At 45.4% G+C, this 19,666-nt stretch overlaps 1 protein-coding gene across 2 annotated transcripts in view; it reads right to left on the minus strand.

Moving 5' to 3' along the window:
• ACOT11 (acyl-CoA thioesterase 11) overlaps window positions 1-16,909 on the minus strand; it is a 36,913-nt gene extending 20,004 nt beyond the window's left edge. Inside the window, exons 1-4 of one of the 2 annotated variants that reach the window (XM_075833015.1) lie at window positions 16,377-16,909; window positions 1,834-1,997; window positions 740-809; window positions 29-89 (exon numbers count right to left, since the gene is read on the minus strand). In XM_075833015.1, the coding sequence (XP_075689130.1) occupies window positions 29-89; window positions 740-809; window positions 1,834-1,975 (273 nt within the window). In that variant the 5' untranslated portion in view covers window positions 1,976-1,997; window positions 16,377-16,909. Of the gene's footprint in view, window positions 1-28; window positions 90-739; window positions 810-1,833; window positions 1,998-3,534; window positions 3,617-16,376 lie in introns of those variants that run through there. The other variant, XM_075833014.1, reaches the window with a different exon arrangement.
• Between the last annotated feature and the right edge of the window lie 2,757 nt (window positions 16,910-19,666).

Raw genomic sequence — 19,666 nt, forward strand, 5'->3', positions numbered from 1 at the left:
CATTGAATTAATCAGAATCGACACAAACCTCCATACTGGAATTAAAGGCCCGGTTCACTTTTGTCTTCAAATTAACAACTTGTCCCACACTGGAAACCAAAAAGAAAGTAGTGATAAATGAAAATATTAAATTACTTGTCTGCATGTGGCAGCTGATTTTCAATCATTTCATACCCCTATCATCCATCTTATAAGTCAGACCACAGTGGTAAATTCCCTAAAGCTCAGTTAAGCGCACATGAGGAGAGGGAATAAGCCGCTGAGCAGGTAATCTCCTGTGGGAACAAAGGATCGAGCATGTTAGAATCCAACATGCCTGATCCTTCTTTCCCCTGACATCTGCCATTGGAAAGGGTCGGGACACCCCCATATACATTAGATAGTCGACCGGTCACTCCAAAATCGGCAGGTTTGGACGACTTTCATCTTATGTGTATGGGCACCCTTAGTTTACACCCAATTATGGTCTTTCTGGAGTTCCTCTTTTTTGGTGGTTCCTTGCCGCAAAATCTGGACTAGATGCATCTAGTTGATAATATATCACATGTCCACTGTGTGTAGTAATCTGGTGCTGTTGTGTTTATTACGGATACTATGGCTGGAGTTGTCCTTTTATCAAGTCCATCATGCACAAGGTAGAGTTTGCGTTAGTCAGAATAATAGACAGAGTTGGAAAATATTATCGCAATGCTTTACAAAATTCATAGTTTTACTATATACAATATTTGAATGCCAGTACCTAATTGTATGCTCAAAATAGATGTCATCCATGGAGGCAGTGACACACGGGCAGCCTGCATGCCTCTCGGCTGTAAAAGAGGAATAGAAAGGTAAACCTTTATAACGTATCAAAAATGTAAGGGTTGATGTAAATATTCTTATAATCGACAGAATTGACTCCATCCCACATTATTTATTGATAGTAATTATTAAGACACACTAGGGAGAAGAACCAAACTAAAGAGGCTTATTATTACCCGGTCTATAACACATTGTGACGGACTGTGGGGGCATTGCATATCGTTATACATACTTTCTTTGACTATGGGGCCCATCTCGCTATCATTATGTTGACACCATTGAGGTCACTGACTGTAAAGGCACTCAAGCCAAAATTGTGGGGGCATTGTGACTGTCCCTGAGTGTGAGGGCACTCTGGCTGTCATTATGCTGACACCATGCCTGTCATTGACCGTAGAAGCACTCTGGCTGTTATTATGGGGTTTCTCTGGCAGTCATTGACCGTAGAAGCACTCTGGCTGTTATTATGGGGTTTCTCTGGCTGTAAATGACTGTACGGGCCCACTGGCTGTCATTGACCGTAGAAGCATTCTGGCTGTCATTATGGGGACACTCTGGCTGTCATTGACTGTAGGTACACTCTTGCTGTCAGTATGGTGTCACTATGGCTGTTCTTTAAGGGATACTCTGGCTGTCACTGACTGTACGGACATTCTGGCTGTCATTGACCGTAGAAGCTTTTGGCTGTAATTATGGGGACACTCTGGCTGTCACTGACTGTGGGGACACTGGCTATCATTATGGGGACACTCTGGCTATTATGAGAATACTCTGGCTGTCACTGACAACAGAGACACTCTGGCTGTCATTATGGGGACACTCTGGCTGTCATTATAGCAGTATGACTGGAAAATTATGGGTGCAGGGTTTATATCTAATTACCTTTCTTTTTCAGGCCATTTCTCAATGGGCAAGTATAGTATAAGATGTTATTATAAGATGTGAGTTATCACCCATGAGATCATGACAGCATCATATAGCACATATAACCTGGATACGATGCTCACCAGTCGGTTGCACACTCATTCTCACCTGACAAGCAGGCCGCCGTGTCTATCCATTTCAGCAGCTGTCCAGTACTGAGTTGACCACGGTGGTTGGCGTGACATGGGAGCACCATCTGACTCATACGCACCTCTGTGGGGTTTCGTACATCTCCATTGCTACTCGCCATGGCACGATCAGAAAACTGTGACCTGAAAAACAAATAATAACGCAATGCTGTGGTCTACAAAAATGTTAATGTATTTTTAATATGTCAGGGATATTCCCAGAGCAACTCACAAGATTAGAAATGAAAGAAGTGGTCTGAATGATTGTTGAGGGAAATTGCTCCATAGAGAGACACTGATGCTGCACCATTTAAACTACACTGGGCAATTATCGGACAGACAATCGTTCATAGGCAGCGATCAGCAGATGAACGAGCAAACGCTCGTCCATCTGCTGATCGTATAGTTTTAAAAACTGAAATCTTATCCTTGCCAGCAGCACATCTCCCTGTGTAAACATGGAGACGCGCTGCCGACATGATAATAATGTATGGGGACGAACGACCGGAGTAACGAGCGCTGGTCCCCATCCACAGTTCCTTGTGACTGGAGCAAACGAGCTACATTCACACGAGCATGACAGATTTACGTGCGTAAATCTGTCTGTGTGCGTTGCGTTTTGCATCAGTGTGCTTTACATGTGTTTTTCACGCACTCGCAAGCACTTTTTTTTCTCAATGTAGTTGATGCGTAAAAAAACGGACAGCATCCGTGTGCTGTCCGTGGTTTCCACGCACTCTTTGACTTCAATGGGCGGCTAGGTGCGTGAAAACGCAGCAATACAGGACATGCAGTGAGTTTCACACAACGGACATTCGCTGCGTGAAAACTCACGTATGTGTGAATGACTCCATTGAAATCAATGGGACCGTGTGCACAGCACACGGACGAGATTAACGCTCGTGTGAATGAGCCCTTAGGCTACATACAGTTCTTAAGAGCAAATGTCATAGTCCTACTACTTGTGTATTTTTTTTTATTCACTTCATGTCTACACAAGTGTATTCCTATGGACAACGGATGTCACAATACAAAATGTCTGTATGTATCCCCAGCCTATAGCATATGACTGTATACAGCCGATCCCCATAGATACATCAACACTATACATAGAAAGATATTGCATTTGGGCCGACATCATTTTTCTGAAGCCTACGCAGCAATGCTTCCATTATGTCCACATGTCAAAAAAAAATTGATGCTTCAGAGTCGTACTCCATGCAACGAATTTATCTCGTTTTATACCACATTTCGTATTAGAAAAGTGGTGCATAATAACACCAGGTCCTACATTCGCGGTATTTAAACATTGGCACCATATTCATCAACAGGGTAAAACCGTGATAAAGTAGCATTAATCTATGTATAGGGTTAACATTGCTACTCTAGCCAACTTTTAAGTCATTAGAATAATGTATATTATACCACTTTTATGTATAAAGCCACGTATAGCAATAACTAATTATACCTACACAAAGTAAGTGCTGCTTCTATACAGTAGTGCAGTGACAGGCGTGAGTATCAGAGGGACACACAGCAGATACACACAGCTGAGAGGAGTTACATAACATACTGGACAAGTTATATAAAGTGTGCACAGAGCCGGATAGACATAGCGGAGAGGTAGTGAGAGGGTTAACGGCAACAAAACAGATGTATATATAAAAAAAGGAGACTTTACTATGACATGAGCCAGGGTCCTTCCACCTGCTGCCTGTCCCCAGACGAAGGCATAGTATCTGTGTCCCTCCCCTCACTATGCTCCGCCAAGACTTCCTCAATCCAGCAGCACAGGCGTGGAGCAAGCCTTAAACTGGCAGCACCCGGCTGTAATAAAGAATACACCGGATCTGCAGGTTCTCTATGTCTTTGGCGCATAAAAAGTTGCTATTCGTGCGCCAAATTCCCAGCAACCAGACCAGTACAAGGCGACTTCTGCTCTATATAAGGACCATATATATATATATATATATATATATATATATATAATATATCCAGGCTGCACTATTACTTCTCTTGGGTCCATCCCAGGGCTAAAAATTAGTCCATTGTGTAGCCAGTACTTCCATAAAGACACAACCTTGCAATTTAATATACGAAAACACATGTATTCAGTGACTTCTAGAACTTGTGGTTCTGCGGACATTGCCACTTTAAATTGTGTTGTGCATGTGGGAGGAAGACTCTGCTGGAGAAGAGAGGAATTCTGGGAAACTTTTTTTTGCAGTGATTTGGGGCAATTATGTGTCAGATGGGAAGCTGCAGAGGAGAACTAGTCCGTGCAATGTCATGTCAGGAATTATTATGTGTGTTGTGGGTACAATGCTGCAACTTGTCGCTCTGATCTGTGTTCTTCCTCTGAGCCGGAGGTTACCAGAGGGCAGGATTTAGTATTCACTATAGACTTGCCTCTGCCAGTCAAGAAACTCCTTTGGATTCCCTGATTAGGCATAGTTTTGGCTGTTGCCTAGCAACAAGTCCATTCATTAGAAGTGACCAATCTGGATCTGTACATTCTTGTCTAGGCTGGAGTGGTCACAGGTTTTTAAGGGTATAGTTACATGAGTTGTTTTTTTTTCACAATGTTCGTCACGGTTTTTGTTATTTTTACGAAAATGGAGATGTGAAAAATGGCAGAAATTTTTTTGCCCTGAGTTTTTACAATTGCGGCAAAGCTGGGGGACAAAACGTGTTATGTATGTACATCACAAATTTATCACACAAACTGCACTACAAATTTGTTATCATGGCCCACATATATCAATATTAGCTTGTTCTGTGTCATTTGTTGAAAAAAAATGTAACTATATTTTAGCAACAAATGAATGTAATGTTGCACACTGTTAAGTTTGTTGCATTTTTTATTCTAAATGTTGTTTCGCTTTTTCGTTTAGTTTTGCGGCTTAGATTTTAGGCTAACCTGCTGATAACATGGCAGTTGCAACTTTTTATGTCTAAAAGGTGACTCCGCCCATAATCACACCCACTTGGCTAACATAAAAGTGGTATCTGCAGAACCTGTCTCCATCATTTCACCTATTGAACTCTCCTCACCCTTCGCTGGCCGCTGCTGTCAAAAGTTCATTCACGTTATCCACTCTTCAAAACTCCTCCTCTGACCGTAAATAACGGTCTGCAAACATTTTGCGCCTTTTATAGTAATAATCCGGCAGTCTTGTTCGTTCCACTTTTTATGCTCGCCCTCCGTCGAAAACTGGCCCGCCCTGAATGCCGAAATCTCATCTGAGATAGCACGCATGCGCCCATCATATATGGTCCAACACCCTTCCCTGCTCCGTCCGGACCTCAAATCTAGTTACTGCACCTGCGCCGCTATGGTGCCCTCTTGTGCGTAGGCACCAGGATAGGACTTAGCTGCGCAAGGACAGGATTTTATGTGTGCTGGGGGGGGGGGGACATGAGGTGCTGTCAATCAAAAGTAAAGAGGCGGGGTTAACCCGAAAAGGCTTGAGGAATGAAGGTATGACTTTTATGCTCATTAGCATACGGCACGGGAACACTAAAAAACTGAATACTAGAGTTAGGGCTTATTCAGACTAACATGATATACGCGCGTCGCACGGACCTATATTAGTCTATGGGGCCGTGCAGACAGTTCCATGATTTTTACACAGCGTGAGTCCGCTGCGTAAAACTCACGACATGTCCGTTCTTTGTGCGTATTTCGCGCATCACGCACCCATTGAAGTCAATGGGTGCGTGAAAATCACACGCACCACACGGAAGCACTTCCGTGGGACGCGGGTGATTCGCGCAACAGCAGTTAAAAGTATGAATGAAAACAGAAAAGCACCACGTGCTTTTCTGTTTACAAACATACAAACGGAGTGTCATAATGATGGCGGCTGCGCGAAACACACGCAGCCGCGCATCATATGGTGATGCCACACGGAGATGTCAAGTGTCTTTTGTGCACGCAAAACGTCGCGTTTTTTTGCGCGCGCAAAACGCACACGCTCGTGTGAATCCGGCCTTACAGAGCTACTTAGAAGATATAACTATAGGTTACATAAAAATGATTTTTCACCCACTACCACCAGATATTGCTGGTTTAATAGGTGAAATCCTGGTGACAGGTTCCCTTTAAAGGGGTTGTCTGGGCACAGGGCGGCTGTTCATACTGATGACCAATCCACAGGATCCGCCATTATTTCGACTACAAAGTGGTGCACGGAGCTTCATACATGTGGACCATGTGTTGGATCTCGTGTGCTATATATTTATGATCCATTTGCACAAGAATGTAAAGATTTTTACATCTACCTCATAAATTATAAATGTGTGGTGAAAAGTGTATGTAGGAAACAAATTTATTAAAATGGCGCACGTGCATAAATAAAGTTGTAGCAACATTGTCACTACCTTTAAAGGGGCATTGTCATCTTGGACATTTATGTCATATCCACGGGATATGCCATAAGTGTCTGATAGATGTGGATCCCACCTGGCGGGGGCCCTTCCTAGTCCTGCTGTCGCTGCTCTCCGGCCATTGAGTTACACGATTGTCGGGAGTAGAGAAACAGCTGACCTACGCTGTTTCGTAACGCCCATATAAGTAAATGGGAGTTACGGAAACAATATAGCACAGGGAGCTTGGCTCTTTCCATACTCCCGGCTAGCTCGTAGCTCAGTGGCTGGAGAGCCATGCTACACTGTTTCTGTAACTCCTATTCACTTCTATGGTAGTTATGGAAACAGCGTGGCTAAGAGAATTTGGATTTTTCCGTACTCCTGGCCACCTCGTAATTCAGTGGCCGGAGACCAGCGTCAGCGGGACAAGGTAGGGTAGGGCTCAGGGGGCCCTGCTATAGATAGGTGTGGGCCCTAAAGATGGGACTCGCATCTATCGGACACTTATGGCATATCCTGTGGATATGCCATAAATATCCAGGATGGGAATACACCTAACTTAGACACTGGCTAGATATACACAATTCTTTTTATACATGTGGACCAATGACTCCCAGGCGGAGGATTATGCTAAGTTCATTTTACAGGACAAGAATTAAAGGAACAATACAAGTGAATATAATTAACAATTTTGCAGATTACATAAGCCACTGTCATTGGAACAGATTCACCCGTTAGGCATCAAGAACAGTTGTCTCAAATATGTAATGGAGAATCTATAAACCTAAATGCAATAATCACTTACAGATAGGACGAGAATAAAGGCAAAAAGAGAGAAGAGAAAAATAAATAAATGGGAGGGACATCAGATGAAACAGCCAGAGTGGTGTGAGATTTGTGCTAGTTTGGTAAAGTGAGCCACAAGAATGCAAAGGTCATCTAGGTAGGTGGGTATTCGAGACATAATTCACGAAGAATATCTCTGTAGGAGTCCAAACTTTGGAATTCCATCCACTGATACCACGTGTGGTATAATTTGTCATGCGAATCTGTGAGGGAAGATGTTAAATACTCCATGTGCATAAGATCATTGACCCTAGAAATCCAGAAGAACAAGGAAGGAGGTCAAGTTTGTTTCCATTTTAACGGAATACAATAATGGGCCGCCATCACTAACAAGTGAAGCAGCGAGCGTTGGTATATCTTGATAGGAATATCACAGTGATGGAGAAGGAAGAGAGCCAGATCCAAGGTGATGCCAGTATTCCTGACCTCGCGGATCACTCTCTTAACTACATCCCAGTATGATGTTAAAAGATTGCAGGACCAAAAAGTGTGGAGGAGGGTCCCATTCTCCGCGCTGCATCTCCAACAAAGGGGAGATACTGTTGGAAAGATGATGTGCAAGTGTTCCGGTACTCTATGCCATTGAGATAGAAGTTTGTAGCTAGCTTCTTGATAGCGAGAGCTGATAGAAGTCTTGTGGGCCAGTGTAAGAATATGTGTTTGTTGAGCGGAGAAAGAGAAATGTTCAAGTCCGATTCCCATTGTGATAGATTCTTAGGAGGAGGTAGACTGGGAAGGTTTTGAAGAAAAGTATAAATCACCGATAAGGTGTGTTGCAGTGGCGTAACTACGGCTGTAGCAGCCTGAGCGGCTGCTACGGGGCCCGTGACATGAGGGGACCTGTGCCGCCCGCTGACACGCCCCCCCCGTATGCCCAGTGGCGCCACTAGCAGCCGTTATGGCTGCTACAGCGGTAGCGACAGCCACCCCCTCTTGCAGTAATTGTACCTGCGTCTATAGCACGCAGGTACAAATACATGAATTAGCGCTGAATGGCCGGGCACGTTCTGTGCCCATCTATTCAGTGCCTTACATTCAGCGCCTTCATTATGCCCCGCCAATCAGCGCCTTCCAACAACGCTAGCAAGGGCGATGACGTCATCGTGCCACTTCCGTGGGCAATTTGTTCTGGCCTGCCAATCAGCACCTTTCAATGACGCGCCGCTTGCGTCGTTCGGCTCCAGCAGACCTGCTCAAAAGATGGCAAATCTGCATTGCCACCGGACGGCGTGGGAACGGGATCATATGTGTATGTAAAGTTTTGTTTTTTTTCCACTAAAACTGTGAGTGGCATTATCTACAGGGGGATCTATATGTGGGGATGTGGAGCACTATATACAGGGGGAGCTATATGTAGGGCACTATCTACAGGGGTGCGCTATATGTGGGACACTATATACAGGGGTGGGCTATATGTAGAGCACTATCTATAGGGGCAGCTATTTGTGGGGCACTATCTATAGGGGTGGGCTATATGTGAGACACTATATACTGGGGTGGGTTACCTGTGGGGCACTATCTACAGGGGGCTATATGTAGGGCACTGTCTACAGGGGTGGGCTATATGTGGGACAGTATATACAGGGGGTGCTATATGCGAGGCACTATCTACAGAGGTGGGCTATATGTGGGACACTATATACAGAGCTGGGTTACCTGTGGGGCACTATCTACAGGGGGGCTATATGTAGGGCACTGTCTACAGAGGTGGGCTATATGTGAGGCACTATCTACAGAGGTGGGCTATATGGAGCACTATCTATAGGGGAAGCTATATGTAGGGCAGTATAGTGGCTCAGTAGTTAGTACTATTGCCTTGAAGCTCTGGAGTCCATATGTGGGCACTATCTACAGAGGGCTGTATGTGGGGCACTATTTACAGAGGCTCTATGGGGGTTACTATCTACAGGGGGAGCTATGGGGGCACTATCTACAGGGGGCACAGTGTGTGTGGGACACAGTGTATGGTACTATTATAATCATGGACACAGTGTATGGCGCTATTATAGTTAGGGGTGTAGTGTATGGCGCAATTATATTTAGAGGTGTTGAGAATTTTACCTTTGTTTATAGGTGCAGAAATGTTTTAAAAGTGAGAAGCTGAAGACATCTGAGCTGAAAACTGCAGAAATGGGTCGTGGCCGGGAGAAATCCATCATAGAGGTCTGGACCGGAGGGAGAAGAAAAGAGAAAAAGAACTAGAATCTGAGACGTCACCGGTGAGTCACTTAATGTAAATGTTTATTCTGCCTCTAAGCAATACTGTAGTCACTGTATTATCTGCAGCGGGATGATGGTGGTATGATTTTTTTTTTTGTGAAACAGCATCTCCCGGTATATCCTTACCTTTGTTCGTGCCATGCTGGGAGCTGTAGTTTTACGCCGTACAAACCTATACGGCAGGGGTTGCACTAAATTGAGCTGTATATGTTATGGTGTTGTATATATGTACTGATCTTGGTTCTGATGCTGTATTTAGGTACTGAGCTTGGTTCTGGGACTGTATTTATGTATTGAGCTTGGTTCTGGTGCTGTATTTATGTACTGAGCTTGGTTATGGGGATGTATATCTGTACTGAGCTTTGTTCTGGTGCTGTATTTATGTACTGATCTTGGTTCTGGTATTGTATATACGTACTGACCTTGGCTCTGGTATTGTATATATGTACTGAGATTGGTTTTAGTGCTGTATTTATGTACTGAGGTTTGTTCTGGTGCTGTATATATGTATTGAGCTTGTCTCTCGTGCCGTGTATATGTATGAACTTGGTTCTAGCGCTGTATTTAGGTACTGAGCTTGTTTCTGTTGCTGTATAGATGTACTGAGCTTGGTTCTGCTGCTGTAATTATATAGGATATATTTATAATAACAAAATTGCAGGACAGATGGAATGGTTTTCAATTCATTGTATATTTAATGGAAACGTGTCTGGTAGTTTTAACCTCTTGAACAGCCACCACGCGGTAATATATAACCTCTTGAACAGCCACCACGCGGTAATATATAACCTGACAATATTTCCAAATGTATGTTTTTTTCAGATGCAGCAAAATCTATAAAATCAACTTTAAAAACGACGCACACTGTATGCTAATTACTCATTACAGGGTCATGGGGTGGTGCAGCTATCCTGAAGAGTCACATAGTCCTGCTTCCAAACCCACCTTTCCATGTTTGATTGACATCCCCCTGGTTGATACAACTTTCTCGGATGCGCCATTGCCTTGTACTACCCAGGGGGGCTGTGTGGCACTATATACAAGGGGGGCTGTGTGGCACTATACACATGGGGGAGCTGTGTGGCACTATACACATGGGGGAGCTGTGTGGCACTATATACAAGTGGCTGTGTGGCACTACTAAGGAGGGCTTTGTGGCACTATCTACTAGGGGGGCTGTATGGCACTATTTACAAGGGGGGGGGCTGTGGCTATCTACAGGGGGCTGTGTGTGGTGCAATCTACAGGGGTTTGTGTGTGGCACTATCTACTAAGGGGGAGGGGGTTGTGTGGCACTATCTACTAAGGGGGCTGTGTGGCACTATATACAAGGGAGGGGGGCTGTGTGGCACTATATACATGGGGAGCTGTATGGTGCTATATACAGGGGGCTTTATGGCTATATCTACAGGGGGGGCTGTATGGCACGATCTACAAGGGGGAAGTGGGGGCGCTATGTACAAGTGGGGCGTGACACTGTTTACAGGCGGGGCTGTATAGCACTGTCTACATGGGGCTGTATGGCACAATATACAGGAGGCACTATCTATAAGGGTGGCTGCGTGTGGCACCTGGGGGGGCCCAGCCAAGAGTTTGCTATGGGGCCCAGTCTTTCCTAGTGACGCCCCTGGTGTGTTGGGTCAGGCCGGACCCCATGCACAGTTCCACTAGAGAAGTTTTAGAGTCTTGATATACAGAAGGAGGTGAAATGGAGGTACAAATATGTCTTAGTTGAAGAGTTCTCCAATGACCTAAGGTGTTATGGTCAGAGATCAGAGACAAGTGAGAAGGAGAGAGCCATTCCGAGCTTTTTAGGAAATGAAATGCCCTGAACCTTCCTGACGTTATCCATGTCCGGAAAACTGAATCCTCTAGACTAGGAGGAAAGAGCAGATTACCTAAAATGGGGTACATGCTAGGTTCTTACTTGTGTTCTTTTGGGTGCAACATGATGCGTTTTTTTATGTCTCGCTACAAAAATGAATTCCAACATTACAGATATAACGATAGATTTAGACATTCTGGTGTGGTTACGTAAAACCAATGCGTCTTTGCTGCAATTTTGTAAAACCATTGCGTTTTATTATCACGCATAAGTGCAAATTGAGGAAAAAACATCAAACAATTGGCACATGTGAGCCCTTTGTCTGAACAGTGAAGTAACTCTGAGGTTACCATAGGGCAGAATTTTGTATTCACGGCAGACTTGTCCCTCCCAACCTCAGACAGTCAGTTAAGAACATGGTATCAATGAGGCAATAATCTGGACACTGCTATGAGGATGTGTAGACAAAATCAGATGAGGTCTGGGGTGCTCATAGGTCGGACTCCCACATGGCGCCATTGTTCATTTTGGGGTGTTTTTTCCCCGCTTACCGTCCAGATAGCTGTGGGTGAATAGCAAATTAGGATTTTCCGTTAACGCACTGTTATTTTCACGCACTGGTATTCTTAGTTTTTACTAGATAAGGAGTTTTTTTTTATTAAATTAGGCTCTAGAAAACTCATTTTTTTTTTATACCCATTGACTTTAATGGGGGGAAAAAACACAACAGGACAAGTTATGGAGAAAGACAATTTTTATTGGAGTGGTCTGATCTTGTGTGACTGAAGTATTCTCTGGGAATTTTTAGATATTATAGACTCTGCAAGTTATAATATGGCTCTACCCATCCTCTGAGTAGTGCAGAGCCGATATACGGGCCCTTATTGTATCATCGTATGCCTCTGATTTCATACAGAGAAGTACAGAGGATTTTTCTGTTGGATTTCGTATGAATTAGGCAGAAAATAAATCCATGTCATTCTACATCAGGTTGCAGTATGTAAAGATATATTCACTCCTAGAAGCAATGTCCCTCCGCATGCCTCTGGATTAAATAAGAAGAATATGACAGGAGCCATATGGCCTCCGTGTACTACCGTATAAATGGGTCTGATGACCCGGATTTACAGCGCATTATAGGATTTTTTGCAACCGTATTACGCTCGTGTGAAACTAGCAATGCGCTGGCCATACACATAAAATAAAAGTTGGACGACATGTCCAATTTCGACCATTTCGGCCAGCGATCATTTTAAAAATAATTCACTAACAATCGTTCGCGATGTATGACAGCAGACTTCTGTGTGTGGTGCAGTAAACCATTACCCACCCATTTCTTTTTCAACGCAGAGGGGGCATTTTGTACCTCTATCCCTCCATCTCTTATTTATGTGCTTATGTTATTTGGTGGATCCCCCCACATCTCGTTGCTATACATCTCCAGACAAAGGGGAAAAGAGCAGGGTGTGTTCTGCACACAGGCCCCCCCCCCAGATGCTGTTTCCATTGTTGAGGTCATGAGGACCAGTGGTGGGATCATCTAGTATGACATCACAGGAAGCAAATATGTCTTTACCCCACCCCATAGGGTTGCATGTCATATGTACTAACCCCTTACATTACAATCAACTGGTTATATTCTGTGATAGATAGATAGATAGATAGATAGATAGATAGATAGATAGATAGATAGATAGATAGATAGATAGATAGATAGATAGATAGATAGATAGATAGATAGATAGATAGATAGATAGATAGATAGATAGATGATAGATAGATAGATAGATATGTGATGAATTAGATAGATAGATAGATAGATAGATAGATAGATAGATAGATAGATAGATAGATAGATAGATAGATAGATAGATAGATAGATGATAGATAGATAGATAGATAGATAGATAGATAGATAGATAGATAGATAGATAGATAGATAGATAGATATGTGATGAATTAGATAGATAGATAGATAGATAGATAGATAGATAGATAGATAGATAGATAGATAGATAGATAGATAGATAGATAGATAGATAGATAGATAGATAGATAGATAGATAGATGATAGATAGATAGATAGAGAGAGAGAGAGAGAGAGAGAGAGAGAGAGAGAGAGAGAGAGATAGATAGATAGATAGATAGATAGATAGATAGATAGATAGATAGATAGATGATAGATAGATAGATAGATAGATAGATAGATAGATAGATAGATAGATAGATAGATAGAGAGAGAGAGAGAGATAGATAGATAGACAGATTCTTACAGTCCTTGTAAAGGGTTGTGGTCTGCAAAAAGGGTCGTGGCTTATGTTACAACATTTTGCGCAGTGTAGACGACTTCTAAAATTGGCAAGTATGATTAATGATCTGGTGTTCACAGCATTGATCAAACACAATCCTTTGGAAAGCGGACCTAGCTTAAGACGTCTGCAGTATTAATGTTTGCAAGGGGAGTCCAAAGGTGCGCCTGCAAATATTTGCATTACCAAAATATTTAATTTGGCCGATTTTTCCCGTGGAGACATGCCAGCTCGGCACCGAAATGAAATTACGTTCAAATATATATCACTAGCGTAATCTAGTGGTGGAAATGGGTTACTGCATATGTGATACTTTTCTTTTTTTATCAAGTAATCTAAGGCATTGTTCACACTAGTTTTTTGCCAGGCAGAAAAAATCTGCCTCAAAATTCTTTCAGGATATTTCGAGGCAGATCTTTTATATGACGTTTCTTTAAGCTTTTTTTGACGCGTCTTTGGTTTACGCGTTATTTTTTTTCTTTAAATGAATCAAACGCAAAAAGCGCGCCAAGAAACGCATAAAATAAGTGCCGCGTTTTTTTCTTTGCCTCCCATTGATTTCTATGGAGGTTCAGAGGCGGAAACTGCTCCATATCTTGGGCATGCGTTTTTTGGGGTTTTTTTTCCACATGTGGTCAAAAACCGCCCAAAATCAGCGCCAAAAATTTCTGTGTGAACGGAGCTTGCTAAGCAAATTCAGTGCCTGTGAGCAGGTATTTTGCTATGGGGTGTTCTTTGTAAGTAGTAAACTTTTTTTTTTTTTTGTAGTAACAAAATAATTTTGTAAACAAATGCCAGATCTGAGTCAGATTACTGTCACAAATTATTTTCTATTTCACAAAATAACATTATATATTTAAAAATAGTGGTCTGTGCCCCAAAATAGTAATGTGTCACAATAGCATTGTCAAGTGGTTGCTTGAAAATTTTATTCTGTACTACAAAATGATATTCTGTGTCACAAAATGGTAAACTGTGTCATATAGTAAATGTACTACTATTGGATGTATCTATTAGGGTATGTTCACACGCAGTAGCAAAATACGTCTGAAATTACGGAGCTGTTTTCGCCTGAATTTTACGGACGTTATTGGAGCTGTTTTTCAATGGAGTCAATGAAAAACGGCTCCAAAAATGTCCCAAGAAGTGACATGCACTTCTTTGACACGGGCGTCTTTTTACGCGCCGTCTTTTGACAGCGACGCGTAAAATTACACATCGTGGGAACAGAACACCATAAAAACCCATTGAAAGCAATGGGCAGATGTTTGTAGGCGTAATGGAGCCGTTTTTTCAGGCGTAATTCGAGGCGTAAAACGCCCGAATTACGTCTGAAAACAGTGCGTGTGAACATACCCTTACCATAAGGCCCTGTTCACACTGAGATTTTTGCAGGCAGAAAATTCTGCCTCAAAATTGCGTTTGGAATTTTGAGGCAGATTTTGATCTGCCAGCACGCCATTTGCCGGGTTTTTCACTCGCACCCATTGAGCACCACGGGCAAAATACGCTTTCTCTGCCTCCCATTGATGTCAATGGGAGGTCAGAGACGTAAACGCCCAAAGATAGGGCAGGTCGCTTCTTTTTCCTGCGAGAGTTTTTTTCCGCTTGCGGGAAACAAAACGCCTCCGCCTCCCATTGAGATCAATGGGAGGCATTTTCGGGTGTTTTTTGGCGCGTTTCCAACACGGTTTCCGCGTCAAAAAACGTGTCAAAAAAACTCTGTGTGAACTGGGCCTAAGCCTGTCCTGTGCAGTTTTCAAGGCACACCATGATCCATATGTATATTGATCAGTACAGTGAGTATATTCAAAAGTTTATAATTTTTTATTATTTAGCCACACAAAGCTTTATGAATCGAAGAAGATATAAAGCTGAACCAGCCGCTGCAGTCTACAAGCAAAATTGGAAATGTTTTTGTACTTTTGGTATTTATCAGTGCGATTAGCAGATATATAAGGCCTGGTTTACAAGAGTGTGTGAGTTTTGCTCACGCAAAAAACGTGGCGTTTTGCGTGAGCAAAAGGCACTTAACAGCTCCGTGTGTCATCACCATATGATGCGCAGCCGCCATCATTATGACACTCCGTTTGGATGTTTGTAAACAGAAAAGCACGTGGTGCTTTTCTGTTTTCATTCATCCTTTTCAGTGCTGTTGCGCGAATCACGCGTGTCCCACGGAAGTGCTTCCGTGTGACATGCATGGTTTTCACGCACCCATTGACTTCAATGGGTGCGAGATGCGCGAACAACGCACAAATATAGGACATGTCGTGAGTTTTTCGCAGCGGACTCACGCTGCGCAAAACCCACGGACTGTCTGCACTGCCCCATAGACTAACATAGGTCCGTACAACCCACGTGAAAATCACGCGCATTGCACGGACGTAATACACGTTTGTGTAAACAAGCCCTAAGGCTGCATATGACTGGCCGTGAAATAATCTGCTGTGTAAGGCCCCATGGGGCACACGACCGTGCATTTGCGTCCGTTTACTATCCGCAATTGCAGATAGTATAGAGCACATTACATCCTGTGGGCCAATGCACACAACCTTGGTTTCCACGGTCTGTGCATTGGCCAGAGCACTGACCGCAAAAAAAAATAGGACATGTCATTTTACGGGCCACGTTTGCGGTCCGGGCTTACTAAAGTCAATGCACATCTTGTGTGTACACGGTCTGTGATTACAGACAGCCCACGGATGACACTCTTCAGGCCGGCTGTGACGTAATCATGGACCGCACACACCTCTCCGGTCGGGTGCATAAGGCCTAACTGATTCCTTGTAGACACTGAAGCGCCTAGGGAGAGTGTCAGGGACTGCAAGGGGTTAAGAAAGGATGGAACGGTTTAAAATAATGCCCAGGATCAGGATTGGTCAACAAGGGGTAAGAGGGGCGTGGTTAAGAAGATATAAGGCAGAGGTTTGGAGCAGGAAGCCCTCTTACCTTCAAGCTGCAGTGGAAGAAACACCTTTGCTGCTGCTGTGGAGTTTCAGAGCGTGGTCGTTAAGAAGATGGCAGAAGAACTGTTGCGGAAGGTGGCACAGCGGGTAGCGGCAGAAGGGCCTGCCTGGCTGGAATCCCTGTTGGAGGAAGGAGAGAGGCGAGGAGCGGAGCGGGGCACGGAACAGTCGGGAGCGGCTACCCGAGGTAGGCCGCAGCGCGTTACACGCCCTCCGGTTAGACTAAGTCCTAGCCCTGTTGCTATGAGGGGTGCTGTGACTGCTGCACAGTCATGCGGTGGTCCCAGCAGGTCCCCTAGGCCTATGTCGACGGGTGCTTCGTCGGTCGACATAGTGCCCCCCTCCCCCCCGTCCACTCGTCGCGCTGGCGTCCTTCCCCATGGCGGTAAGAGGGCGGCTGTTAAACCGGCACGGGCACGGTACAACCCGCCTCGAGCTGCTGATGCGGAGGCAGCGGCCGACTATCGTGACAGTGGGGTGAATATGGCGGACTCAGGCGACTGGTCCGACATGGTCGCTTACCATGCGGCATGTTCACAGGAGCTGGGACTTGCTTCTGGGGCCTGTGTGCAGCCGGGGTCGGCGCCATCTTTCCCCGTGCTGTTCTCTACGCAGCCAGAATTGGCGGCGGGGGGAACAGGGGCGGGACGTCCTGGCAGGCGCAGTGCAGCCAGGACACAAGATGGCGGCGCACGAAAAAAGAAGATGGCGGCGGGTGCGGGGAGGCGGACGGTGAGCAAGCAGCCCAGCCAGGGGGCGGGGGCTTCTGCGGTGCCTGTCGCTTCTCCACCCCGGTCCCCCCCGGGCCCCTGTCAGCACGGGTCAGGGGCAGGGGGGGAGTGTGCTAGGAAAGATAGGAGTGAGGGTGTTTTGGATGCTATTTGCCCTTCTCCTGCCTTGTCATCTTTCTCTCCTGCAGGTCCAAGAAGGGAGCGTTCCAGGCGAGGGAGGAAACGCCGGGCTGGTGGACATCGCCGGCACGGCCATCATGGAAGTCGCAGGTCAGGTGACAGGAAGAGGCGTGGTCGACGGTATTCCTCGTCTTCCAGCGATGGTTTCTCCTCCTCGTCTGCGACGACGTCCGCATCATCCGGATCATGGAGGAGGTCGTCGAGGAGATCCTCACGGCCGCAGAGACGCAGTCGACGCCGGGAGGTGCAGCGCTTGTCGGTGGATCAGGAGCAGCTGTCCCAGGTTGTACCTCCCGCCGGGCCGGTGGAGGAGGTGCAGGCCGTGGTTCCAGTGCCGCGGCAAGTGGCTGAAGGACCCTCTGGAGTCGGTGGGACCTCTGGGAGCGGTGAGTCGGCCTGCGGTGACGCATGGCTTAATAAACCTAATGCAGCGGGTGCGGATTTGATTTCTGTTTTAAAAGCCGTGGTGGCTGGGTTGAAAGTGAATGAGGGAACGTCGTGTCCCTCTGTGCCACCAGAGGGAGCTATGCCCCCGTCTGAGAAAGAGAATGCTTTAGCTAGTTTGACGTTTAGAGATTCATTGTTTTGTGGAGTCGCTCCTCTCGGGACTCATTTGTCAGCTGAGGTCAAGGACAAGATTTGGAGGAATGAATTTGTGGATATTTGGTCCTTGGTCTCGGTGGAGCAGGTGACTGTCGACAAGGAGCGGGGCTTTGAGAGAGGTTCGGATAGGAAAGCAAAAGTAGCGAAAACATTTGGCAACTGGGTACAGTGTTACGCTACACTGGCTCATGTTATTTGCCAACGCTATCCTGGGAAAGGGGCCGAGTTGTTTGTCTATTTTGACACAATTTTCAGCGCCCACAGGCTGCACGGTGGTGCGGCCTGGTGGCGATATGATGAAGAATTTCGGCGACGTTTGGCTTTGTCGCCTGATATTAGTTGGGCGACGAAGGCAACGGACGTGTGGTTGCAGCTTATTTTAGCGCAAGGGAGTAGGCAACAACGCCCCTTTCCCAGTGCGGCCGCAGCACCGGGCCCCGCCCCTGGAGTTGCGGCCGCTAGGCCCACAGGTGCCTGTTGGCTCTACAATGAGGGCCACTGTCGTTTCTTTGCCACGTGCAAATTTCGACATGAATGCTCCATCTGTGGGGGCGCTCATTCGGCGCTCCGGTGTTTCCGGAGAGGTAAGCAGCCGGTCAAGGCACCTCCTTCCGGCGCAGCGGAGAACGCCGGTGAACGTGCTCGAGATGGGCCCATGGTTAGAGCGGTACCACAGGAGGCGGGAAGCAGAGGTGCTCACTAACGGGTTTTCGTTTGGTTTTGAGATTCCTTTTGAATATTCTGCGACATTGTCATTGGCTGACAATTTGAAGTCGATCAATGAGAATGTGGGCATTGCGCGGTTAAAATTAGCTAAAGAAGTGGAATTAGGAAGAATGGCAGGTCCATTCAGTGAGCCGCCGTATACGAATCTGCGAGTTTCCCCCCTTGGTTTAGTTCCAAAGAAGGAACGAGGAAAGTTTAGGCTGATTCATCACCTTTCTTTTCCTTGCGGTGGTTCTGTTAATGACGGTATTTCTAGGGCGGAGGCGGCGGTTTCGTATACGTCTTTTGATGTTGCAGTAAGGCTGGTACAGGCGGCTGGACAGGGGGCGTTGTTAGCTAAATCTGATATTGAAGCGGCCTTTCGTTTGCTGCCGGTTCATCCGGAGTGTTTTCACCTGCTGGGTTGTTGTTTAGACAAAGGGTTTTACGTGGATATGTGCCTTCCTATGGGTTGTTCAATATCATGCAGTTACTTTGAGATGTTTGCGTCATTTTTAGAGTGGGTAGTTCGTTTGGAGTCTGGTTGTGACTCGGTCATTCATTATCTGGATGATTTTCTTTTTGTGGGCCCGGGGGGCTCTGGGTTGTGCAGCACGTTGCTGAGAGTGTTTCGACAGGTGATGTCGCGTTTCGGGGTACCTATTTCCGAGGATAAGACGGAAGGTCCTGTAACGGTTTTGTCATTTTTGGGTATCGAAATAGATAGCGAGCGGATGATTTTTCGGTTGCCGGATGATAAATTGGCAAGGCTAGTGACGCAGGTTGACCAGGTCATGGGGTTGAAAAAAGTGACGTTAAAACAGTTACAGTCGTTAATGGGATTGCTGGTGTTTGCTTGTCGTATAATTCCAATGGGTCGTGTTTTTTCTAGGCGTTTGTCTTTAGCCACTAGAGGTATCTCGAAGCCAAATCATTTTATCAGGGTAACCTCTTGTATGAGGAAGGATTTGTTTGTCTGGCATTCTTTTTTGAGTTCGTTTAACGGGAGGTCGGTGTGTCAGGACGCTGAGTTGTCTAATGTAGACTTGGAATT

The sequence above is a fragment of the Rhinoderma darwinii genome, chromosome 7 (assembly GCF_050947455.1).
Source record: "Rhinoderma darwinii isolate aRhiDar2 chromosome 7, aRhiDar2.hap1, whole genome shotgun sequence".
Classification (NCBI taxonomy): domain Eukaryota; kingdom Metazoa; phylum Chordata; class Amphibia; order Anura; family Rhinodermatidae; genus Rhinoderma; species Rhinoderma darwinii.